The 24,618-nt window shown below is 55.3% G+C and overlaps 7 protein-coding genes across 7 annotated transcripts; 5 read left to right on the top strand and 2 right to left on the bottom strand.

The window, feature by feature from the left end:
* Positions 1 to 1,764: 1,764 nt before the first annotated feature.
* On the top strand, positions 1,765 to 2,616 carry SLS55_003559 (uncharacterized protein; the record flags this gene model as incomplete). The annotated part of the gene is made up of 2 exons (XM_066775031.1): positions 1,765 to 2,409; positions 2,485 to 2,616. The coding sequence occupies 2 exons, from the start codon at positions 1,765 to 1,767 to the stop codon at positions 2,614 to 2,616; spliced, it is 777 nt and encodes a 258-aa protein (XP_066635150.1).
* A 3,515-nt stretch (positions 2,617 to 6,131) lies between these two features.
* On the bottom strand, positions 6,132 to 7,037 carry HIS6 (Enzyme that catalyzes the fourth step in the histidine pathway; the record flags this gene model as incomplete). Its single annotated transcript, XM_066775030.1, has 3 exons — positions 6,132 to 6,415; positions 6,472 to 6,627; positions 6,695 to 7,037. The coding sequence occupies 3 exons, from the start codon at positions 7,035 to 7,037 to the stop codon at positions 6,132 to 6,134; spliced, it is 783 nt and encodes a 260-aa protein (XP_066635149.1).
* Positions 7,038 to 7,282: 245 nt separating this feature from the next.
* FAF1 (pre-rRNA processing and 40S ribosomal subunit assembly) lies at positions 7,283 to 8,250 on the top strand (the record flags this gene model as incomplete). The annotated part of the gene is made up of 2 exons (XM_066775029.1): positions 7,283 to 7,627; positions 7,696 to 8,250. The coding sequence occupies 2 exons, from the start codon at positions 7,283 to 7,285 to the stop codon at positions 8,248 to 8,250; spliced, it is 900 nt and encodes a 299-aa protein (XP_066635148.1).
* A 907-nt stretch (positions 8,251 to 9,157) lies between these two features.
* On the bottom strand, positions 9,158 to 11,372 carry SLS55_003556 (uncharacterized protein; the record flags this gene model as incomplete). The annotated part of the gene is made up of 5 exons (XM_066775028.1): positions 9,158 to 10,159; positions 10,233 to 10,601; positions 10,653 to 10,782; positions 10,893 to 11,062; positions 11,181 to 11,372. 5 exons carry the CDS (start codon positions 11,370 to 11,372, stop codon positions 9,158 to 9,160), a joined length of 1,863 nt encoding a protein of 620 aa, XP_066635147.1.
* Positions 11,373 to 13,181: 1,809 nt separating this feature from the next.
* RPL2 (60S ribosomal protein uL2) lies at positions 13,182 to 14,305 on the top strand (the record flags this gene model as incomplete). Its single annotated transcript, XM_066775027.1, has 5 exons — positions 13,182 to 13,184; positions 13,378 to 13,406; positions 13,461 to 13,969; positions 14,026 to 14,111; positions 14,168 to 14,305. The coding sequence occupies 5 exons, from the start codon at positions 13,182 to 13,184 to the stop codon at positions 14,303 to 14,305; spliced, it is 765 nt and encodes a 254-aa protein (XP_066635146.1).
* A 920-nt stretch (positions 14,306 to 15,225) lies between these two features.
* Positions 15,226 to 16,182, top strand: SLS55_003554 (uncharacterized protein; the record flags this gene model as incomplete). The annotated part of the gene is made up of 4 exons (XM_066775026.1): positions 15,226 to 15,352; positions 15,406 to 15,573; positions 15,628 to 16,024; positions 16,119 to 16,182. 4 exons carry the CDS (start codon positions 15,226 to 15,228, stop codon positions 16,180 to 16,182), a joined length of 756 nt encoding a protein of 251 aa, XP_066635145.1.
* A 2,218-nt stretch (positions 16,183 to 18,400) lies between these two features.
* SNF2 (transcriptional regulator) lies at positions 18,401 to 22,672 on the top strand (the record flags this gene model as incomplete). Its single annotated transcript, XM_066775025.1, has 2 exons — positions 18,401 to 18,505; positions 18,575 to 22,672. 2 exons carry the CDS (start codon positions 18,401 to 18,403, stop codon positions 22,670 to 22,672), a joined length of 4,203 nt encoding a protein of 1,400 aa, XP_066635144.1.
* Between the last annotated feature and the right edge of the window lie 1,946 nt (positions 22,673 to 24,618).

The raw sequence follows: 24,618 nt of genomic DNA, 5'->3' as shown, positions 1-24,618 counted from the left end.
CTTTTCTGGAGCATTTCTTCTGGGCACACAGACACACACACACACCCTTGTAACACGACGTCAAACGTGCATTGCCTTTTTATTTTCATTGGCTTCACCGCCGGTATATTGACGGACTTAATGTGGCTACTACTGTGGCATTCTGCATAGGCAACGGCGGGAGGTATAGACCTATTTTGTTTGGCTTCTACTTATGGTAATAATGGCGGTGGTGGCTTATACCCTCGACGGATTGGATCAAGGCGAGTCTGGAAGCGGGAGGAGGTCTGACCGTATCACCCGTCCTCCGGCTCGCTCGGAAGCACGCGGGAAACGGAAGCAAGGCTGGCGTTTTGTGCTTTTGGCGTGCGGGTGGCAAGACGGCGGTTTGAAGGAGACACGATGAAGCACAACGGATAGCAGGCGGGCTAAAAAAAGAAAACATGAGAAGCAGCCGTGGCTTCCCTCGAGTATATGATTACGAGTCTTCCTAAACTTTGCTGTTAAGCTCCGCAGGGTGCGCACCGTCAGCGTGGCGTCGGCTGGGTTGTGCTCTCAGGGGCGGCGCGACGTGGCCGTGGAGACGCGGCCAGGCAGTGGTGGTGGTGGTGGTGGTGGTTGGGGAGCGCGAGGTTGGCGCATGGCAGGCAGAGCTGCGGGCGGATGGGGCAGCGGTGGCACGGATGTGTTTGGCAATTTCCACGCATAGCACGACTGCCTGAAGCTGCAAAGTGCTTTGCAACGACGTCACCCTGCTGCCGTATCCAACAGACAGGGGCGGGCGAGTCGTCGAATTGCGTGGGCGGCGCAGGAACAGGGCGGAAGCGCGGACGTGCGAGGCTCGATGGCGGCGCTGGCGTACCGGCAGCAATGGGCCTTTAAACTCGCGAGCCCGGCCAGGCACGCGGACAGCAGCCAGCCTATTACTCTCCCTCCCGCCAGTCGTTCCGTAGCTGCAGCATCCTGCGGCCAGCCGCTCCTTCGCCGCGTCCCAGAGCGAGAAGACTGCGCGTCCATGCCGCGCACGCCGGCGACGGACGCGCTGCTTCGTCGAGAGTCGCGCAGCGCTAGCTTCCGCGCCCTCGCCCTCCTTTCCCAATCTCCGCTGGCGAGCCCAGCTCCACCACTGCTCGTCCGACACCCACAAACTCTCCAGCCGCGCCCAGCACCATCGCCCTTCCCGACCCGGCGACCGCACCACACGTGCTCACCGCCGCCACAACGGCGTCCAACCCGGCCCACGCCCTTCCACACCTACCACCGCACGCGCATACGCTCCCAGCCCGCCCTCCGCAACCGGCGCCCAATCACGCCCGCTGGAGCCTGACCCAGCGCATCTTCAACTTTTCGCCCTTCCGCGCCCCGCAACCGCCGCTCCAAGCCTCCTCTGCCGCTCCGCTCCAAGCCGCTCGCCGCGGCGCGCCCGCCTCGCGCCTGTTGAACCCCGTCAATTCGTCGCCGCGCACCCCCGTCTCCGCTCCCTCGACTGCCTACCGCAACAACTCGCTGCCGCCTGGCCCAAACGTCCCCATCGCCGCCGAACTGCCCCCGCCGCCGACCGCCGAAGAAGGCCGCGACGTCTATCCGTTGCTGCCCCTGCCTGAGTCGCACCGCCATAGCAAGGCCCACAGCAGCCTCGTCGTCGAGGCAGACAGCGCACGCGCGAGTGTCGGTCTGCCCAGCGGACGCCGCAGCCTGTTGCTTGAGAGACAGAAGCAGGACGACGTACGGCCCGTATCGCCAGTGGTGACAAGCAAGAAAGCCGGAAAGAGCCCCGTCTTCACCATGGAATCCCCCACCGCCGCCAAGATTGCCGGTCTCGACCAGCCGCCACGGGACGATAGGCCCGTGAGCATCATCTTGAACCCTGACGACCCCGAGGCCGGTCACCGCCTGCACCACTCGGCCTCTCGTGCCACCATGCCACACGACACCTTCCGTTCACGCCAGCCCTCCGCCGTCAGCTTCCCGGAGCCGTCAGAGGCCGGAGACGAGGACGAGTATGCGTGGGGCCCGTCGCACCCGTGCTTTCCGCACCTGAACCCTCACGTCCCGATCACGTCGCCGCTCTATAGCACGACCCGCGTTATTCGAATCAAGCGCGACTGGATGATCGCAGGAGATCTGGCGCCGACGTTTGCAAACCTGTATCCGGAAGTGCTTGACCCGCTGATCACCGAGGATCAGTTCCGCGAGATCATCAAGAAGATCAACACGCAGTTGCAGATGGCCTTCGACCCGCATACGACGCGGGCATGGGTTGACGCCGTCGTGGGCGCCGCTACGCTGTGGTTGTGGGAGGATTTGGGGCTCACTGGTGTGAAGAAGACGTTGAAAGAATTGGAGGAGTGGATGGAAGAGTGGAACCGCACCGAGGGAGCGAAAGAGGGCGTTAAGATTATTCCCTTGAGGAGGACGGGGTATTTGACGGTGCGTACTACCCTTGCTTGTTTGCAACAATTTCTGCGGGGAGATCCTTTTCTTTGTTTGCTAATGACGCCACAGCTCGATATCCAAATTCCCGACCCGCATATCGGCCTCGAGCAATCCAACGCCTCGATACGGTCCAGGCCTACCACTGGCGCAATGGACAAGAGCGCAAGTGGTGCGCCTCAATTGCCTCAAATCACGGCATAGGCATTTGTCTCTGCCATCAATCCTTCAACGCTATTTCCTTTTCCATCTTCTTTCTCGCATTTGAAGCATTGCATTGGCGTTCCAAACACGAACTGTCTGGGAATGGGGTTCAGGGTTTTTTTGAAGAACATATACCATGGCCACGGATTGCATAATTGACGGGGCGAGAGGGAAGCTTAAAACGACAAAGCTTCTTAGAGCGCTTCCGTGGTCTTTACGAGTGGGAGGAGCGTGTCGTAATATGCGCGCGTGAGAGCAAAGGAGGTGTGTCCTTGCCTGTAAAAAGTTACTTCTTGTTCTCTTCTTCTCTTGTTAATATGCGTTTACTTTTTCTATACTTTTCTTTGACCATCTTGCTTTTCTCGTTGGCTTTGGCTCTTACGCTTGTCTTCTTGCTTTTTGACAGGAGAGACTAAATCGGTAGTGATGATACCCTGAGGGAAATTCTCTTATCTTCCTTCTCCCTTTATTTCCTACTTTCGCGATCAACCTGACCGGTCTTGACCCGGGTCTCTACAAAGTACTGTTTCCTTTTGATTATGTCCGTAGTCCGCGATGGCTGTATGTTGTAGATTCACGGTGCTTGTAGTGTGTAGTGGCTGTATTTGCCGATGCACCGGGTTCTAGAATAGTAGAACTATGTGCACTTGCTGCCTGCAATTGCTTTTCTTCCTTGCATGCACCTTTTCCGCCGCCAGACCCTGCATACGAGGCTCGCCTGCACGCATGATTTGCCTGAATGCCTTCCACCCTAGCTTATCATCAACAGACATGGTAGCTTGAAGTTAGCCCCGTCGCTTCTGCCTCCCTGTTCTGTAGTTGTGCGCGCCCACAGAAAAGGAAAGGAATAAGTCATGTTCCAACCCGCTACGATGACAGTGTCTTGCTTTCATCTACAGTAAAAATCCGAGGCGTAGGACTATTGACGGGTCTCGGCGTCCCGTCTTTCGGGGATGTTCCGGTGATTGTTTGGATGCTGCTTTTCCTTTTTTTCCACCCTCGACAGCAACTGAGGTGCTAGCTGGAGCTGAGATGAGGCCTGGGTAGGTATGTGCCAATAAGGATGGCGCTCCGTCATAATTACCTATGTGCCGGCGTCAGTAGTAGTGCGCTTGGACTTTTTAGTGTGGCGTTTTGAAAGGAAGTGTAGGGCCGCGGGAGGGTCTGTGGGAGAAATAGGTTAATTGAGTGTGCGGCTGACGGCGGGTGGCCCTTTGACAAGTGGCAGCTGATGATCGATCGAGCGGGTGGCCTTTTTTAAACGAGGTCTTGGAGAGGACGGGGGTTGGTGTCTTCGGCGACAGTGGCTCTTCCACAGTCGTGCAGGTATCTCGTACATAGAAGAGACTGTGACTGTCTGAAGCAAGCCACGTCGTAATCGTCCTCACTCCCTTTTTTCTCTCGGAACCACATCCTCCCGCCCAAATTGGCCTGCCGACCGGCGCATTCTTAGTCCGACTAACTCCACAAAACCGTGCGTGGATGAGATACGTCAATATTGTACCATGACGATGGCGAGTTGTGGTGTCCCACGCTAGTCTGTGTCGTTGATGAGGATCAGCGGCAATCCTTCATCGGTGCGCGAGAGTGGGTCCGATTCGGTGATCGGCGTCATCGCTCTGTGGAGATGCTGGGGGAGCGTTTGGAGGCTGTGCGGACTTCAGACATCCGATCGCTTGGGTGCGTGAGCGGGCCGATAGGAATGGAGGAGCATCAAGTATGGTGTTCGGACCCAAAGGCGAAAGACTGTTCTAGCTACTCCCGTCCAAGACACAGAGCCACTGAGTGACTCTGTGTTGATTGGAGATCCAAGAAGTGGGTACAGGTGTATGCTTCAAAGGTCTGGAGCATGCGCTTTCATTGTAGCCCGTGACAGAATATATCCTTGTGCAGTTCATGTGCAACAAACTCCATTGACACTTCCAATATGCGCAGCAGGTGGTTACTACCGAATTCACTCGAGCACTTGATTCGTAATACCAGACCATATCGTCTCATTTTCTTACACTGTGGCAGTTTATATCTCGCTTCGAAAATTGAAAATTTATTGCTTGCCTCTTGGTCTAATACTTCACTTTCCGCGTGTTAAGGATTCTCCGGAGCGGAATCGGAATCTGGTTGAGATAGTAGAAGTTTTCGTGGTATTCTAGGTATCTATGACGGGTTTAATAGTGACTCTTGAGATACACGACACGGTCCCGGGTTATATGAATGCGCTACAGGACTTTATGAACCGCGTAACACCATGGGGGTCTTCCACCACATGTGACTTTGTGGCCTCGAACTTTGAATTAAAACCCGCTTATTCACTCTGCAAAGTTGATGCCACCTCGAGATAGAACAGCGGCCATTAAAGAAAAGACATAACAATGAACCTCTAGTTTAAGTAGCTTCGAAATAGTAGCATCCGTCATAACCCAACTGCATCCCACTCAAATAGCCCTCTTCCATCCAGCGATCAGACCTGAATCTGAGTCAACCTTTGTACATCCATGCTCCTCACGCAAACCTTATCTTCTCAGTTTATCCCGTCCACGTTCTCCTGCATATTTCCTCCTGGAATTTTGCTCATCCTGCCGAATGCCCATACTTGACCCTTCTACTCTACTTCCGAGAAGTCTGGCATGGAAGTCAGAGCCTTTTGCCACTTGGCAAGGAAGTCATCGTGACCGGTGGTTGGCGGGCCGTCGTCGTAGCGGCGAAATCTGGAGAGACATGGCCGATGATGAAAAAGCTGATCAAGTCGCGCGTATTGCAGAGCGCAAGGAGGGTATCCTTGGGGAGTTGTTTAAGGGCTGTAGCGGAGGTTATTGTGTCGTTGGCTGTTCATTCCTTAAAGCAATTACTGGTGGAGTGGAGGATCGAGGTGAATAGAACTTGGCGCGATAGAGGTGGATGCTCTTGATGCGAGACCGGCTGAGACAGGATGATAGTTAAATTTTCTAGAGGTAGCGGCTGTAGTCTTGAAGGTGTCGCTTTATCACGCTCTTCGCTGATACTGATTTCGCTAGGATTGTAAACAGATTACGCATTTCGGAGGTAAGAAAAGGGTTGGGCCTTCTCCAGTCGAACCCAGGGGAACTGCTCGGGCTCGCGCTTTTGGATTGGCTTCTTGGGGCTGGCGGGATGGCCATACGAAGCCAACAGCTATATGATGAGAATCTTTATCGAGACAATCCTGAATACCTTTCAGAGTGTTGCGCTCTTGTCTGTGTCAGAATACGCCCTGCACCGTAGTAGTGCTTCAATTAGCCATGTGCGTGGTTTGGCTATCTGCAGAACGAGCCGCAGCTGAACACATTTACTTCCGCGAGGAGCGGGACGTCTTATACGAGTATTATCGTAATCCCTAGTACGAATGCAAATCGTTTATTTTAAGGGAGCGGCATGCTGAAAACTTGACGGAGGTGGGCTTACCTCCAGCTCATTGCATTGCTTGTTTTTTTCTGCTATTTCCCCTCTCTCCAATGCTTCCGCTTGCATAACTCTTATTTGCGGCACTGATAAAATCTCTTCTACTGCCTTGAACTCCACGCAATGCAGTCCTCAAACCTCACTGCACTGCCACCAAAAATGTCGAGGGCACTTCCAATGGTCAAGTCGACTTTGCCATTGCTAAGTTCCTTGACCGTGTCCAGATCCTCCAGACTCCTACCGCCGCCCGCGTACGTTACTGGAATGCTGCACCACCCGGCCAGCTTCCTCACGAGCTCGTGGTCGATGCCCTGCTGGAGGCCCTCATTATCGGCGGCGTGGATAAGGAATTCGGAGCAGTAAGGCTCCAGGAGGGATATCGATTCTGCGAATTGTCAGACCTCGACACTTTCAAGTATCAATTAACATGAAAACGTGTACCCTGATTGAGCTCCATATCGGTGATGGTCTGCCACTTGTTCATGGCAACAAACCAAGTCTCGCCTCGTCTTCTGCAGCTGAGGTCGATGACCAGCTTCTCCTTGTCGCCGCCCAGCGCCTTCAATACGGCCTGCAAGCGCTCGAGCGAAAATTTGCCTGACGGGAAGAGGTATGATGTGATGATCACCTACTATTCTCCCGTATTAGCCAATTGACCTCCCACCCACTTCTTCTTCCCTTTCCACCAATATTCGCTCCGCACCCACCTTGTCCGCGCCCTTCTCCACCCACGTTGCCGCGTTCGCATCGGTAATCCCGCCGCCGACCTGCAGGCCATTCGGCCATGCCTTCACGGCCTCAGTTGCGGCCTCCTCATTGCCGGGGCCGAGCATAATGACGTGCGCGCCAACAAGGGCATTGTCCTTGTAGAGCTTCGCGAAGTGCGCGGCGGGCAGTTCCGAGACGTGGTTGGTCTTGAGGTCCGAGTCGGTGGTGGTCAGCGTGCCGCCGACAATCTGCTTGACGGAGCCGGCGTGCAGATCGATGCAGGGACGAAAGCGCGTCATTTTTGCCTTGTTCGTGATTTCTTGCGATTTTGTGAGGATGGCTGTGTGAAGTGATGGGTGACTGCGAGGCGCGGGGCACGTCCCAGACAGACCCCGCCGTCTCTACGGCCGCCGGAGGTCTCATGCGGGCAAAATTTCTGCCGCGCGTCACCGCCTTGGGCGCGAAGCTCGCAGGCCAGAAAAGTTACTGGCGAGTACTTTGCTCTGTCATTTTTCTCCCCATCCACCACTACACACCGCGGAGAATGGCTATTGCGCTTGGAAAGCGAAAGCGTGCCGAGGCGAAGACGGCTGCCGCAGTCAGTAAACGTCCCGTGAAACAGGAGAAGCCCGAGGAATCCGATTCGGAGGACATGCGCGATGCGTTTCGCCGCGCTTTCGAGGCCAAATTCAAGCCGCTGGACGGCGTGACGAAGAAAGAGAAGGCGCTGGAACCCGAAGACGAGGAAAAAGACGGCAGCGAAGAGGATGACGAGTGGGAAGGCATATCTGGAGACGACGAGGAGCCTGGAAACACGGTCGAAGTCGTCGAGATCACCGGGCCCACGCGCTCGGAGCGGATGAGCAAAGCGGAACTGAAAGCCTTCATGGTACGCACCCTTCCTACCCTCTTGCTCCCGATGTGGTACGCCTTAGCTAACGCGCTGCACGCTCTTAGTCCTCCAAGCCGCCGACCCAACCTTCCAAGAATCCCACCACCTCTTCTAAAAACAAAAAGGGCGACGACGATAAAGACGACGACCCGGACACCGATGCCATGAACCTCAAGAACGACCTCGCGCTGCAGCGCCTCCTCAAGGAATCGCACCTCCTTGACGCCTCAGCACCGTCCGCCGACCTGCTTGCCGGCCCCACAGGCAAGAACCGCCACAAGGCTACCGACCTGCGCATCCAGTCACTCGGCTCCAAGGCGTCCATCCTCGCCCAGGAGAAGATGCCCATGTCGCACCGCAAGGGCATGAAGGCCAAGGCCTCCGCCAAGGAAGCAACCCGCCGCCGCGAGGCCCGCGAGAACGGCATCATCCTGGAGAAGGCGCGGAAGGACCCGGCGACCAATGATGACGGTAGCAAGAAGAGGGAGCGCGGCGTTGGCGGGCCCGGCGTCGGTAGATTTAGCGGCGGCATGTTGCGGTTGAGCAAGAAAGATGTTGCGAGCATCACTGGCGAAGGCAGGGGTGGGTTTGGGGGCAAGAGGGGCGGCAAGAGAAGGTAAAGAGCAGTTGATACCACTATTGGTTTATTGCGAGAGCATGGCGTTTGGGGCATGGCGATTGAAATGCGGGGAATATCTGCTGTGGTAAATATGTCCGTTGAGGACCTTGAGAAGCTTACGAGATTGCTACCTTCTTGTCCAAGTCGAAGTGAAGAGGATCACTGGATCAGCTGTTCCCGCTCGTAATGGTGCTACTTTTGAGCAAGTCACAGATGTGATCGGGTCAATATTGCACCTGCGCATGCCCCACACGCGCTCGTGACATATCTCAAAGCTTGTATTCAGTATCGTAACGGCATATCTGCTGGTATTCGTCAAGCGACTTCGAGAAACAGTTCAACCAGCACAAGCTCAGTCCTTCTATTCGCGGGCCTGGATTGCTGTCTCTCAGGTGGAATTCAAATGTATACCAAGATGAAGATGTAATTTCCGATAAAACAACATAGACTTCACCTCATCAGAAAATGCACTCAATCACATGTATGATTAGTCTCGGGAAGGTAGATTTTTTTGGTTTCTCTAGAACAATGGCATTTTATGTTTAATGCATGCGCCTATCATACATAAATGCATTGGTCCTGAAACCTGGTGTGTCGTCCCATCCTACACAGGCTCTGAAACCAGCATCAGTAGCAGCGCTGTAAAGTCTATCATCCCTCCGGATATCGGTATGGCCCCTTTCAGCACGGTTAGAATCGCTGCCCATTGATCCCAATTCGAACGCCATAAGTTTCCCAACAGTTTCTTCTTCATGGAGTATAAGCAGGGATAGAGCAAGGAAACAAAAAGTAAAAAGCACGAAAGGGTATCGTATCGTATCTCATACACGATACGCTCGCATCATCCGATCTTACACTACTCATGAAATGAAACCCCTCGAATCCGTCTTTCTTCACTGCGACGTAGACTACGCCTGTTGGACAGGGTACTGCTGCTGCGAAAGAGGATGGCCATTCGCAGTTGGCGCGTCTTTTGCGGATGCCGTGCTTGGTACTTCCTGCCTACCGTTGATCTCAGGTTGCTCAGACTTTACCGTAATGCTGGCAGGCGGCGAAGGAAGCTTTGCGACCGGCTCAGTAGCCTTGCTTCCGCCGGAAATGGGCTTGGACGCCAGCTCAGTGTTGTGTGCAGCGGGCTGCGCCTTGGATTCCACAGACCGGGCGGGTTGCTCCGCAGAAGAAATGGAGGTCTGCGCAGTAGCCTGGGTGACGGCGTTGACGCCGCTGTCAACTTCCATCTTGTCCTCGTTCTCTTCATTCATAACCGACGGGCTACTGAGCTGTGGAGGGGGGCTGCTCGCAGCGGCGAGGCGATCAGCACGGATCCGCAGGGTGACCACGAGGCTGCCTTTAGGCTTGACAGGAATGTCGCCGTCTGACTCGTCATCAGCAAGGGACTCCTCATCATCGTCAATGAGGCCCAAATCGTCATCCTCGTCATCATCACCTCCGTCCCACTCGTCCACTTCATCTTCATCGTCCATCTCATCGATGCTGTTGTAACCATCGATGTGCTTGTTGCTGCGCTGGGGGACACCGTGCTTGCTACGACCGGCGCGAGTAGCGCGGCCATTGACGCCTTCGGAGGCATCGGAGCGCTCATAGTCGGCGGTCCCAGGGGAATCTAGCTCCGTGTTCTGGCCGCTAAGAAGAGTTTCGCCGTACAATCCGCCCAAGCGAGAGCGAACTTGACGACCACTAGAAGTAACAACAGGTCTGTTGTTGTCTGCAGGGGAGCCGCGGCGTGTAGAGCGACGAGTAGAGAGTGCATCGGAGGTCTCCTCCTCATCATCGGAGAAGGTGTACTTCATGCGCTTGCCGCGGGTGCGGCCTTCGTACAGCGAGAAACCAGGCTCAGGCCGAGCAAATTGGGCCTTGCGCTGCATGCGATACTCGCGGCGCTTCCGCTTCTACAAACGAGTCATTAGCAAATGCCATTGGGAAAGGCTGTGGTGGATTCATGATGCCAAGGACAAATCTTACATCCTCAGTAGCCTCGAAGCGAGGGATGGCCGCGTTTATCCTCTCGCTCAGCCTGCGCGATGCCTGGGTACTGTCCCGTGCCAGCTTGTTGGCGACTTCCCGCAGCTCATCGATAGTGCCTGCTACGCTCCGGAAATGGACCTTCTTGTGGTACGGGTTGCTCTCGCGGTACAAGCGGAATGGAGTGTCGTCTTTGCCCTCGATGAGCCAGTAGCGACGCTTCTCACCATCTACACCCCAGGGCTGCACAGACAGCGGCTGATTGAGGTCGTCGTCATGGCGACTCTGCTTGTAGTTCTCTTTGATGACTGACTTGATAATCTCCGAACCGTGGAGGCACCAGTGGATGATGGCCTGCAGGACGGACAGCTGCGAGAGGGTCAGTAACAAGTCTGGAACAGCAGCCACAGGGCCACTTACCCGGTCCTGGGGGCTCATATCATTGAAGGAGCGGCTGCCAGATAGAGGGTTGACTCCGCCCCAAGAGAACGGCCACTCCGACTTGTAAGTCGACATGGTTTCCTCGAGAGCGCGGCCATAATGACCCTTCCTGCATGTGCATTAGCCCTGCTCGAGCGTTCTTCAATTGTTCAAGCTTGGATTGTTCTGCATAGGGGACGCGGCAGGTATGCGACAAGCTGTGGGCGGCTGAGGACGTACTCGACGGGTTTCTTGCGGTTGAGGGCGAATCCAAGGAGCGCGCACAGGAGACTCTCGACCTGCGGCGACGGGGCGGAATCGACAATCCCCCTTTCGATATCCTGGGGACCAAGGTGAGGGCACTTGGGCGGGAAGGCTTCGGACAAGCGCGCGCGGAAGGTGACGATGACCTATGATGTAGCACGCGCATTAGCACAACGTGCAAGGCGAATGCGACGCGTTCGTCGCGTCAAAGCGTGTCATGTCGCGCTGTCAACTCACGGGTATGATGGGATTGTCAGCCAGCACCTCCTCGTGCGGCGGAGAGGGGGAGCGCTTCCTCTTGACGGGTGGACTCGGTGGTTGCGCGGTGGTTGCGGCGGCCATCTTCTTCTTGGCCGACGACTTGTGCAGGAACTTGTCCATGGGCCCAATGGCCTTTGCCTCGTCGTCGCTCGCGGGCGGCGACGACAACACCGAGGAGAGCTCGGAGTCGCTCATGTTGGGTGGGTAGGAAGGCGTGGTCGAAGCTGGATGAGGATGCGGTGGGTCGGCGGGTGTGGATGCGAAGTGCGCGGCCGACTGCAGCACCACGGCGAGAATGAAGCACGGCAACGATAAGATTACATGATTGGCTTGGGCGTCTCTGGAGCCCGGTGCACGTCATGTGTCCCAGGCTTGGGCTCTCTTTGGCACATTGCACGCGCTACGTCCCTGACTACGGGAAAAGTTGCATTCGCTTTCACCAGCTACAAAGTCGCTGCTCCTACTCTTCTCAACAGAACTGCTAACACTATTGAGTCTGTCTGTTTACCTCATGCGTGCAATGCCGCGTTGCACTTTCGGGTGTCAACGTCTAACCTCTAGGAAACCGCCACGGACATGCAAATCCTGCAGGAACCTGTTGTACAACCCATGACAGCGAACAGTTCGACGTTCTATGTGGAGTGTGGATGTTGTCGTAATTCTCGTGATGTCCGTGTCGCTCGCTTACGCACAAGTGTGGCAGGGCCGTTGTCTGGGACGGAGGTGTAAGCGGCTAAAGAGGATGCTGCTCTGCTCGACCCAGCTTTGAGAGCATATATGCTAGTTCTATGAGTTGTAGTACCAACGCCCGGACGTAGAGGTGTTTGTAATCTACACAACATCGGGATGACGACGCTCTTACAAACCGTCGTGCGATGGGAAGTGTGGATATGCTTGTAAGAAAGAGGTGACGACGTCTGCCAGTTACTGCCGACAACGTGGGATCCCACACACTGCTAGGAGTTATTCATGAACAAGTTGGGAGGAGTCCGCCCTCTCCAGTCGCAACCTTTTCGGGACGGGTTCCGAACTGGCATAGCAAGTGAGCACCCACGACTGCAACATTCATCGGCCGAAACGCTCCTCATGATGCTTCTCGCAGTTTTTGCTCTGTATGCGAGATAGACGAGGCCGAATGCGGGTTTCCAAGCTCTTGAATGTGGAGGTGTGTGACAGCTGCGCTGCGCGAGCCCGCCGGCAAAGGCCCTCGGCAAAAAGTCCTGCAACCGTGAACGACATGCGCCCGGGGAAAACGGTTCTGCGACCTGCTCTTTCGCAACCACATCGTTTCACACTGGGATACCGCTCGGAAACAACGAGATCGGAGATGTAGCTGACTACTGGCCATTCGAAGTTGACGGATAGGACGAAACCCAAGAAAGAGAAGGTTTCTCAATGCGCTTAAGAAAAGTGAAGATGCGAGAGACACAAAACTGAGATGGCTTTGGATCCCGAGTGCTGAGGATGTGATGCTGTTGAAGTTTTTGCGACGTTTTGGCGGACCGGTGACCGTCGCGCTTTTGTAGGTTTGTCATGGCATGTGCTCATTGCCCACAACGGAAACGCGCTCGGACAGACTAGCAACACAGGTGATGCATCCAACCTCTGATGTCGCCAAGCTCCTGAGCGATGCCGCGACAAAAGCCATTTCGAAGTGATGATGCCTCTGGACGGATGGTAGAGCCTGTCCAACGCCTAGTAGTCACGAAAACATGCTAGCGGATGGTTTGATGCGCATTAAATCCATACGATATGCAGTCGCATGTGTTTGAGTGTGTGGTGCGTTGATGCGTGTTGACTGATGAAAGCTTGGTGGAGAGGACGAGACGGTAGGTTGAGGTGCGGCCGGTCGCCCTCTGCATTTTCATTAGCCCGGGTCGGGCTAGCGCCCTTTTTGGCGGACCGTGCGCCGTGACCTTCGCGAAAAGCCCACAATCGAAATCAATCTCAACTGCAGAGGACGACCGACCGGACACCACCTGCAAGACAACAACAGCAGCAACCATGGTCAGTACACTTCCGCCCGGAACGCCGCACACACGCAAGCCTTTGCCTGCTTGGGATGGAGCCCGCCGCGAGGAGGCTGCAATGGTTTTGCGCCAAATTCGCAGTTGCGCAGCGTGGTCTCCATCTAGAGCAGGCGAAATTCTTCCTGCCTCACTACAACAAACCTGGAGGAACTCGAGCTGACATGTCGTAGGGTCGCGTTATCAGGAACCAGAGGAAGGGGTACGCGAAATTGCTCGAGAGCTCTTCGAAACAGATTCGCTAACATACCAAAAGTCGTGGTTCCATCTTCACGGCCAACACCCGCCTGAACAAGGCCCCCGCCAAGTTCAGGACCAACGACTTCGCTGAGCGCCATGGCTACATCCGCGGCGTTGTGAAGGACATCATCCACGACGCCGGTCGTGGTGCTCCTCTCGCCAAGGTCGTCTTCCGCGACCCGTACCGCTTCAAGCTCCACACCGAGACCTTCATTGCCAACGAGGGCATGTACACCGGCCAGTTCATCTACGCCGGCAAGAACGCCAGCTTGACCATTGGCAACGTTCTTCCCCTCGGCTCCGTTCCTGAGGGTACCGTCGTCACCAACGTCGAGGAGAAGGTTGGCGACCGCGGTGCGCTCGGCAGGACCTCCGGCAACTACGTCACCGTCATTGGCCACAACCCCGACGAGGGCAAGACCCGTGTCAAGCTCCCCTCCGGCGCCAAGAAGGTCGTCTCCAGCTCCGTCCGTGGTATGGTCGGTATCGTCGCTGGTGGTGGAAGGACGGACAAGCCGCTCCTGAGTACGTTCAAAGATTGTCATGGTTGCCAGGGAAGCTGAGGCTAACAATGACAACAGAGGCTTCCCGTGCTAAGCACAAGTTCGCCGTCAAGCGCAACTCTTGGCCCAAGACTCGTGGTGTTGCCATGAACCCCGTCGATCACGTAAGTGCTTTGGAGACGCGAAGGAAAATGCGGGATGCTGATATGATTTTCTACAGCCTCACGGTGGTGGTAACCACCAGCATATCGGTAAGGCCTCGACCATCTCCCGCTACGCCGCACAGGGTCAAAAGGCCGGTCTCATTGCCGCCAGGAGAACCGGTCTCCTCCGTGGTACTCAGAAGACGAAGGACTAGATTCACGGGTGACGCATGGGTTCGGGTGTTCATTGCTGCGGGTTCGGGTTTCCTCGGGGCGAATAGTACCCTTTATGTACCGGGAAATAAAAAAACATGGTGCATGCGAGCTTTCTACAGCGATGTTCGCCGCGTATGGCAGTGCCGCAGGAGGGTGCGGAGGTTGTCCGGGGGAGTGCTGTGGAGCGGAGCCACGCAGCTTCATCAAAAGCTCAAAAGACAGATCTTCGAGTCTCATCAAAATGAATGCGTTCGATATGACGTCCAAAAATAGGAGATCGTGACCCAAGCAAGAAGGCGAGACAGTTGCGCCCCTCAGGCCCAACCGCCCCGGGCTGTTTCAGATTTTCGATTGGCACGAAGCGCGGCGTATCATCGACACGACGGGCGCGGAGCCCCCTTTGGCGAAATGGGCTCGAACGAGGGGCAGGCGCGAATCGCACTTCTGGGCGAGGCTCAGCCACGATTTCGATGGGGCAGCTCGTGCTGGCCGCGCGGTTCCCGCGTTGAGGGCAGGCCCCTGCGTAGGATCGGCACGGCTTGAGAGCGTTCCTTGTGGCATCATCCAGGCCTTCGACTTCCAAGTTCCTTATATGGGGACAGCAGCCCATGCCGCAGACTCCCGGTCGTGACCTTCTCGCCTATTCCATTCAGTCGCAGCCCTTGCACACGCTCGCTACCCGCCCTTACCTTCTCTCCGCCGCCGCCTTTTCTGAGCTGTTTCCCACCTGAAACCTCGCATGCGATACTAGCCAGCGCCCCTCCACACACCGCGAAAGTGCCCTGGGCACCGCACCACGATTCAGCCAGCACAGCGCCTAATTACCCGCCACTTACACGTGTGATCTTCGTCCCGCTCCTTTTCCCCAACCCGCCCCGCGGACGACTCAACCGACGCACTCACCACTCGAACCGCCAAAATGATCGTCAACAAGAAGCTGGACCGCTTCAAGCAATGGGCGGGGGAGCGCATGGGAGGTGAAGTCCGGACCAACGCCTCCGATGACTTCAAGGCGCTCGAGCAGGAGATGACCGTCCGTTCTGACGGTATGCGCATTCGACATGCAACCGTTGAGAAGTGGCTAATTTGCGGCTCCCAGGAATGGACAACCTGCACAGGTCTATGAGCGCCTTCGTCAAATGGCTGTCCAAGCGCAACGATGCGGGGGACAAGGAGAAGTACACGCCCGTTGGTTTTATGGGCGCCACCATGGTCAACCACGGCGAGGACTTTGATCCTGACTCGGAGTATGGAGCCTGCCTGTCGAGTACGTGCTGGCCTCACACGATCGCAATCCCGATGTGAGCTGACCGTGTTGTAGCAATGGGCCGCTCGCATGAAAGAATGGCACGCGCGCAGGAGACCCTCCTTGCTGATTCCACCACAACCTGGCTGGAGTCCCTCGAACGCAATCTTGTCCAGATGAAGGAATACAACTCGGCCCGCAAGAAGCTGGAGCAGCGTCGTCTTGCCTACGACACTGCCCTGATGAAAATGCAGAAGGCCAAGAAGGAAGATTTCCGTGTTGAGGAGGAGCTGCGCTCCCAGAAGGCCAAGTACGAAGAGGCTAGCGAGGACGTCTACCGCCGCATGGAGGAGATCAAGGAAGCCGAGAGGGACAACATCGAGGATCTGACTGGGTTCTTGGAAGCTGAATTGGCGTACCATGACAAGTGCAGGGAGGTTCTCATGCAGCTGAAGCGGGACTGGCCTGGTCGGTAAGTGGAATGAACCCCTGCAGAGGCCCGCTTATCGTACATTGCGGCGGCGCCATGCCCGTTTTAAGAGGCATGCTAACGTTACACAGCTCAGCCGGAGCTTCTGGAAACAGCCGCCGTGGGCCCAGGTCTCGTTCCAACACGGCTCATTCTTATAGCGACCGTTTCCAGGAGGAAGAGGAGCCGCCCATGCCCGAGCCTAAGCTTACCATCCCTAAGCTTGGCTCTCGTGGTGTATCTCCTCGCCGCGACTATGGAGGGGACTCCCCTAAGCGTCCGTCGATCAGCCGTACTAGCACAGCCGGAACATTTGAGGGACCGTCACGTCGTGCTGACGACTCCCCCGGAGGCATGCCGCGGCTTTCTCGGGTCCCTACAGACTCATCCGTCGTCACCGCTAGTCGCAACAACTTGAGGCCGGTGCGCAGCCGCGGTGACGAATATGACGATGATGAGCGCAGTACTGGAAGGTCATACGGTAGAGACAGGTCCGTCTCTCCTGCACCAATACGTTCTGCTAGCTGGGCTTCCGAGGCAACTTCCCCGGCGAGCGGACGGAAGGGACCGCCGCCGCCGCCGCCTTCTCGTGCGAAGAAGCCGCCCCCACCGCCACCCCCGATGAAGAAGAGCGGCTTGAGCTCATCGGAGATGTCTCAGTACTAGGCGTCTCGACGGGTTGCTTGGGAAGCGGCTGATTGGTTTGTTACTGTGAGCGAAGCCGGGCAGTTCATAAAGGCGTGGGATTAGGTAAGGACGGGGTAGAGGGCACATTTCAAGGGAGCAATTTGTTTTTTCGAGTTATTGAACATACGGACAGGCCTGAGGCTGCAGGACGGCCTTGTCTTACGGAGACGAAACGGCTTCGTACTCTGCGCGACTCACAATAGGGACAGGGCTTTCCTTGACTGGGGTCATAATGACGGGGGCAGTTTCCATGCACGGAAGTTTTCTAGCCCAGGGTTGGCCACATCTCTCCATGAAATATAAAGAATTCCAAAAGTGCCTAGGCTAAAGTGGAGTGAATTGTGACCTGGCGGGATGTAGGCAAGCTCAAGTTTCAAGAGTAGCTGATTCAAGCTATTGCGGTAGATCGGCACGGTGACCCATGTATAATTCAAGCCTTCGTCTAATTGGATCTGCTGCGGCTCGACCGTTTGCACTCGTCTGTGCACATGCCTGTCTTCTCTTAGTGGAGGGGCACATCGCAAGGATGCACGAGCCGACGGCTACACCACAGTTTGCAAGATAATCGAGCTCGTCCACAACCGTCTCGTGGTCACATTGCCCCATAGTTACGTGGGTAGCTGACCCCACTGTCCGGACGTAGATGAAGGTCTTGAATGCAGGCAGATTTGTCTGTATGCTAGGAGGAGTGTAGCGTCCACGGCGGGGACTCGGCTGGTTCAATACCGTAGACACATTTTGACAAGCACGAAAAACCTATCCGAATGCGGTTCTTAGGTTCTTACCCAAGACACAGGTAGCTGTTGCCGGAGGAATTGAAGGGAGTGATTTCGGCCGATTTCGATTCATGCTTTCGTCGTGTTTTGACAGGTCTGACGCTGGAGCACCTTGTACCTGACCAAAATCTAGAAGCACTCGTCGGAGCTCAAGTGCAAGGGCGGCTGGACCCGCTGTTTGACTGCGGGATTGGTTGCTTCAGGCGTGAACCGCCAGGGCCAATAGCTATCCCATGCGGGTCTCACCCGCGGTAATCCGCAAGTCACATGACTTACCCCCCGATATTCAACTGACGGGGAGGGCAGCCAAAAGACGCCCCAGAGTGCGGCACCAAGCGCAAGACCGAGTTGCAATGTGTGACGATGAAAGTGAGCTGAAAAGTGGCTGAGCAGGGTCGCTCCTTCCCGCTATGGAAGCCTGCACGTGACGTTTTTTGGGAGGCGCGCTAGCCCGGCCTGCCAAGTTCCGCCCTCTCGCTGAACGGTCTGCCTCGCGCTCAACCTCTGTGAGCATCGACGGCTTGACGAGAAACCGCCCATCGCAGCACCCCCGAAGCTTTCCCCGCCGCATCACCACGACCCTCAGCGACGCGTGCCGCTTCCCTGCACGCCCGCGCGCCGCGCCATTGCACGACCGCACCACGCTCATTTTCGCCTCCCTCCAATTTGCACACCGCGACGTGAGTGACGGCCGCCCTGTTCCCCGGCCCTCCTCCGCGGCCGCATCGCGACGCGCATCCACAAGGCGCATCTGCACACCGCACGAGGATGCTCTGAGGCAGCACTCAACGCCTGGTCACCTCTACCGCTCCACTTCCATCATCGCGTCACCCTCGGCTCCGGCCTCTTTTGGCGGCGCGTCCACTGCGATCAACACACGGTGTCGGCCTTCTGAAGACACGCGATTTCCACCACGATGGCCTCTGTACAACCGCTCAACGGCACCCCTGGCCCCGGCCAAGGTGGTATACCGTCCCTGCCACCAGGCCTCACCAAGGAACAAGTTCAGGCAACGTATATGGTACGCATTGTCGCTCCAGCACGGTTTTCCACCCCCAACGCAGCACATGCGTACTAACTCAACGCGCAGAAATATCAACAGATGAAAGCGCAGAACGTATCCGAATCCGACCCCGAATTCATTAAGGCGCGTAATTTGCTTGCGGCCGTTTCGCAGCAAACGAACCTGCAGAAACAGCGCCAGCGCTACCTACTGGAACAGCAGCAGAAGCAGCAGCAATTACAACAGCAGCAGCAGGCACAACAACAGCAGCAGCAGAATGGCGCTGGTAATGCTGCTGCTACAAACGGCGCGCAAGCAGCTTCGACCCCCTCTGCTAATGGTCAAGCTGCCGCCACCGCCGGGACACCTACGCTGCCTTCGAACAACGACTCCAGTGCAAACACCGCCACACAGCAATCTACTGGCACTGACAAGGCTGCTACTCCGAGTGCGCACCCTGCATTCACTCACGCGCAAGTTAATATCTTGAGGGCTCAAATTGCTGCTTTCAAGCGCATTTCTCGCAACATGGCTATCTCACCTGAGATGCAACAGGCTCTTTTTCCTTCTAAGCAAGCCACCAAGTCCCCGACTCCTGCTGAGCGTGTCGCCGCCGCTGGCCAAGTGTTGGACAACGCCCAGGCTGCCTCTACTGATGTCAACAAGGAAGAGTCAAATGCTCACAAGGGCTTCAAAACGACGACCGACCCGTACTCAATGTTCCCGAACTCCATCACGTACACCGAACATGGCGTCCGTGAGCGCCGTTCCATCCTACCTAGCATTATGCCCCCGGGCGTCGACGTGGACAAGGTGCGCGAGGAGCGCGAAATTGTTCTTTACAACCGAATTCAAGCTAGGAAGGCGGAGCTTGAAGCGCTGCCAGCAAATGTCGGCATTTGGGATACAAGCAGATCGGATACTCCTACAGATGAGCATGCGAAGAACTTGAAGCTGAAGGCCCTGATTGAGTATAAGAAGCTGTGCCTTCTACCAAAGCAGCGTGCGCTCAGGCAGGAGATTGGAAGGCAGATGATGTATGCGGACAACCTGGCCATGACAGCCAACCGGGCCATGTACCGCCGTGTCAAGAAGCAGTCTCTCCGTGAAGCTCGCATCACCGAGAAACTCGAGAAGCAACAGCGCGATGCTCGGGAGAGCAAGGAAAAGAAGAAGCAGACCGACCAGCTCAAGGCTGTGCTTGCTCGCGGAGAGGAAATCCAAAAGGCCGCGCAGAACCAGCGCCTGCGCATGCAGAGACTCGGCCGCGCCATGATGCAGACCCACCAGAACATCGAAAAGGAGGAGCAGAAGCGTGTGGAACGTACGGCAAAGCAGCGTCTCCAGGCTTTGAAGGCAAACGACGAGGAGACGTACCTGAAACTCCTTGGTCAAGCAAAGGATACACGTATCTCTCACCTGCTCAAACAAACCGACGGTTTCCTCAACCAGTTGGCTGCTTCCGTCAAAGCCCAACAGCGAAGTGCTACCGACAGGTGGGGCGGAGATGCCCCAGAATCCGAGTCTGAAGTGGACGAGAGTGATCTCGATGAGGATGACCCGAACAGGAAGGCGAACAAGGTCGACTACTACGAGGTTGCCCATCGCGTCAAGGAAGAAGTCTACGAGCAGTCCGGCAACCTGGTTGGTGGTACGCTAAAGGAGTATCAACTCAAGGGTCTGCAGTGGATGATTTCGCTGTACAACAACAACCTGAACGGTATTCTTGCTGATGAGATGGGTCTTGGCAAGACCATCCAGACCATCAGTTTGATCACTTATTTGATCGAGAAAAAGCAGCAGCCTGGTCCCTTCCTTGTCATTGTTCCTCTGAGTACTCTCACGAACTGGAACAACGAGTTCGAGAAATGGGCGCCGAGTGTGCAACGCATCGTCTATAAGGGCCCTCCTCAGCAGCGTAAACAGCAGCAGCAGCAGATCCGCTGGGGGCAGTTCCAGGTTCTGCTTACCACCTACGAGTTCATCATCAAGGACCGCCCAATTCTTAGCAAGATCAAATGGCTGCACATGATCGTTGACGAAGGTCATCGTATGAAGAACGCCAACTCGAAGCTCAGCAGCACTATCACTCAGTACTACACCACCCGTTACCGTCTCATTCTTACCGGTACTCCCCTCCAAAACAATCTTCCTGAGCTCTGGGCGCTGCTCAACTTCGTTCTTCCCAACATCTTCAAGTCTGTCAAGTCATTCGATGAATGGTTCAACACACCTTTCGCGAATACTGGTGGTCAAGACAAGATGGAGCTCAGCGAAGAAGAGCAACTGCTTGTCATTCGCCGTCTTCACAAGGTGCTTCGGCCCTTCCTGCTGCGTCGTCTCAAGAAGGACGTGGAGAAGGACCTTCCCGACAAGCAAGAGCGCGTCATCAAGTGTACCTTCTCTGCTCTTCAGGCCAAGCTGTACAAACAGCTCGTCAACCACAACAGACTCGTGGTCAGCGACGGCAAGGGCGGCAAGACCGGCATGCGTGGTCTGAGCAACATGCTCATGCAACTCCGCAAGCTGTGTAACCATCCTTTTGTTTTCGAGGAAGTCGAAGATCAAATCAACCCGGGCAGGGGCACCAACGATCTTCTCTGGCGTACCGCAGGCAAATTTGAACTGCTCGACAGGATATTACCCAAGTTCCAAGCAACCGGCCACAGAGTTTTGATGTTCTTCCAGATGACGCAGATCATGAACATCATGGAAGACTTCCTGCGATTGAGAGGACTCAAGTACCTGCGACTGGATGGCTCAACGAAAGCTGACGATCGTTCGGACCTCTTGAGGCTCTTCAACGCTCCCGATTCTCCGTATTTCTGCTTCCTGCTATCCACCCGTGCTGGCGGTCTTGGACTGAACCTTCAATCCGCCGATACCGTCATCATCTACGACTCCGACTGGAATCCTCATCAGGATCTGCAGGCCCAGGATCGTGCTCATCGTATCGGTCAGAAGAACGAGGTCCGCATTCTCCGTCTCATCAGTTCCAACTCTGTTGAGGAGAAAATCTTAGAACGGGCCAACTTCAAGCTCGACATGGACGGCAAGGTCATTCAGGCTGGTAAATTCGATAACAAGTCCACGAACGAAGAACGTGACGCCATGCTGAGAATCATGCTTGAGTCTGCCGAGGCTGCCGAAAACCTCGAGCAAGCTGAGATGGATGATGAGGATCTCAACATGATCATGATGCGTTCCGACAATGAGCTGGTCGTCTTCCGTGAAATCGATGAGGCGCGAGCCAACGACGACCGATACGGTCCAGACAGGAAAATTCCTCGCCTGTTTTCTGAGCAGGAATTGCCGGATATCTACGTCAATGATGACACCGCTATTGTTGAAGAGGTCGAGGAAACGTACGGTCGCGGTGCTCGCGAGAGGAGATCCGTCAAGTATGACGATGGTCTCACGGAAGAGCAATGGCTCGAGGCTGTCGACAACGACGAAGACACGATCGAGGCAGCCATTGCCCGCAAAGAAGCTGCCAAGCAACGGCGCGCTGGCAACAAAGACAAGCGCCCCGCTCGTGAATTCGAAGTTGTAGAGTCTCCAGCTGTGTCTCGCGAGAGCTCAGAAGAGCCGCAGCCGAAGAAGCGCGGCCGGAAGCCCAAGGCCGAGAAGCGGAAAGCAGATGAGGCATCTCTGGATGGCGACACGACTCCTGCTCCACGCAAGCGTGGTCGTGGTGCCAAGGCCAACGAGACACTCAGCCCAGAAGACCGACAGGCGCTGCAAAAGATCCTCAACAATGTGTTTGAGACACTCAATGACTTGGAAGAAGCTCCGGCACCTGGCGAAGATCTTGCTCCGCGCGGCATTATCGACCCTTTCATTCTGCTGCCAGACCGCTACGAGTACCCTGATTACTATCAGATCATCACCAAGCCGGTTTGCATGGACCAGATCAAGAAGAAGATCAATAAGAAAGAGTATCAGCACACACGGCAGTTCAGGCAGGACATGGCGACCTTGTGCAACAACTGCCGCACGTACAACGAGGACACGAGCATTCTGTACCAAGATGCTAACCTCATCGAAGACACCTGCGTCAACAAATTGAAGGAAGAGACAGAGGATTACCCTCAGTTTGCCGACTTCGATGACCGGGGCAACTCAAGCGTCAGGCCTTCGACGGGACCAGTTTCAAGTGCGGGCACTCCTATGGCATCTCGCTAATGTACGTTGAAGTAGTGTTATGCTGATTGCTGAGCGTCTTTTTCACTGCAGTCTGATTTTGATAGACAAATTTCTCTCTCCGACACGTCTTCATCATCATGATCAACATCGGGGCTTTTTGGTTTGAACGGATACTACGGACAAACAAACGGAGTTTTATGAGAACTGGATGTGCGGTTTTGTCTTGGGGGTTAGGGGTGCTAAGGGGTTCATTCCTCACTTTCTTGGCTGAAAGCGACCAAACGGAACCCCCAAAAAATAAAAGAGATTGCCGCCCTTCCTGAGATGGGGGTAATCCTTATTCGCGAGCGTCAGCTTGACAGCGCATGGAAATCATCATTACGGTGGCATGGCTTGAATGGTTTCTTCTCTGCTCTTTTGATTTCCTCTCCTACTTTTCACGTGCTCAATGGAGAAAGAGTCATCATTCTTTCGTGTAACATTCGAATCTTAATGTGATATTTCTCTTCTCAAACTCTTGCTTCCCCTCTTGAGAGGTGGAAGGACCTGAAAGTGTGAACTGTTTCCGCGGTGGGGCATTGAGTATTCGAAAGCTCTTTGTTTGGGTGAATAGGATCATGGAACAAGATGGTGTCATCCGTGGTGGATAGCAGTGATTTGTTTCGGATGGGTTGCTTAGTTGGGTCATACGAAATCATGGCAGTCGAAGTTCCATCTCCGAGCGATTTGTCTCAATCCTCAATCTATCTACATATCTTAATCGTAGGTCTACCGATACAAGGAGAGTATGGGGTGTTTGGCGAGACATGGAAGTATACATAGTAAGTACACTTATAAAGTGAAGCTTTGCTTCGATTCTCCACGATCACAGGGTATTGCCGTCGAATGTTTGTATGTCAAGCTTCCACGATAGATTGCGCTCTCGCTTTGAGCTTTGATTCACTATGTCATGGTGCAGCCCCTCTCACTCTCCATCTGATCCACTACTTCTTCTTTCTCCCAGAACACGCGCTTGCAACTCCTCCGCTGCTTCTCGACTCCCCCCTCTCATCGCTGTCTGTTCTACACTATAGCTCACCGCGCTTTCCCCTCTCGCGCGCCTCCTTGCGCGCAACTCCTCTGTCTCTCGCCCCTCCCCCTCCGCTTGGGAAGAACGCGTGCGTTCGTTCGCGGAATATACCCACGATGAAGCATCGCCGTATTCAGGACTGTCACCATCGCCATCACTGTCCAGCCGGCCATTCCCGGTCGCTGATACTGCTGCCATTCCGCGTTCTTCTGCTTCTTCTTCTTCTTCTTCTGGTCCTTCCCTTTCAGCCGCGACGACGAATGAGGGAGATGTCACGGGACGCACTGGTCCACCGCCGTCGTCATCGTCGTCATCGTCGTCATCTGTCTGTGCGTTCGTGCTCGTGCTGTGGTGAACGCCGTTTGGGAGGTCGGTAATGTCTATTATTTCCTGATGATTGCGCTTTATAAGTACGGATCATCGAAGGATTTTACAGCCGGGGAGATCTCGAGAGCGCTGTTTTCTCAAGTTCGGCTGGAAAAGGGGTGTTTTGGGGGAAAAGAGGTTGCAATCGTGAATTGGGTAGGGGAGCTGGGAACGTACGATGATTCGTGAGATTCTGCCGCTGGTGTTGGCGGATATGGTCGGTATGGGGGTGGTCGGTTGGACACCAGCTGGGCGGTGGATGTAGATGCCGTTTGGCTGGGGTGGCGGCGTTGTTTCGTTCATGGGCCGCTCCGGGTAGCCTCTGGTGGCAATGGAGTGTGGCATGGTGTTTGATGGATTACATGGGCGAGGCTGTCGCGTAATTTATATGCGCTATGTGTTTGTACCGATAGCGTGGCATGAGGCGGAGAATCAAGTTGGCGGCCGAGGTAGCAGGCTGCCAGATGTATAGTGGATGTGGCCAAAACAGAGCCAACAGGGCATGGAAAATACGGAAAGGCGGGTGTCCACATGTGCGAGACGGTTGAAA

The sequence above is a fragment of the Diplodia seriata genome, assembly GCF_021436955.1.
Source record: "Diplodia seriata strain FDS-637 chromosome Unknown scaffold_3, whole genome shotgun sequence".
In the NCBI taxonomy this organism is placed as follows: Eukaryota; Fungi; Ascomycota; class Dothideomycetes; order Botryosphaeriales; family Botryosphaeriaceae; genus Diplodia; species Diplodia seriata.
Note: the sequence above shows the minus strand (reverse complement) of the source record. Positions and strands in the feature narration are given on the sequence as shown.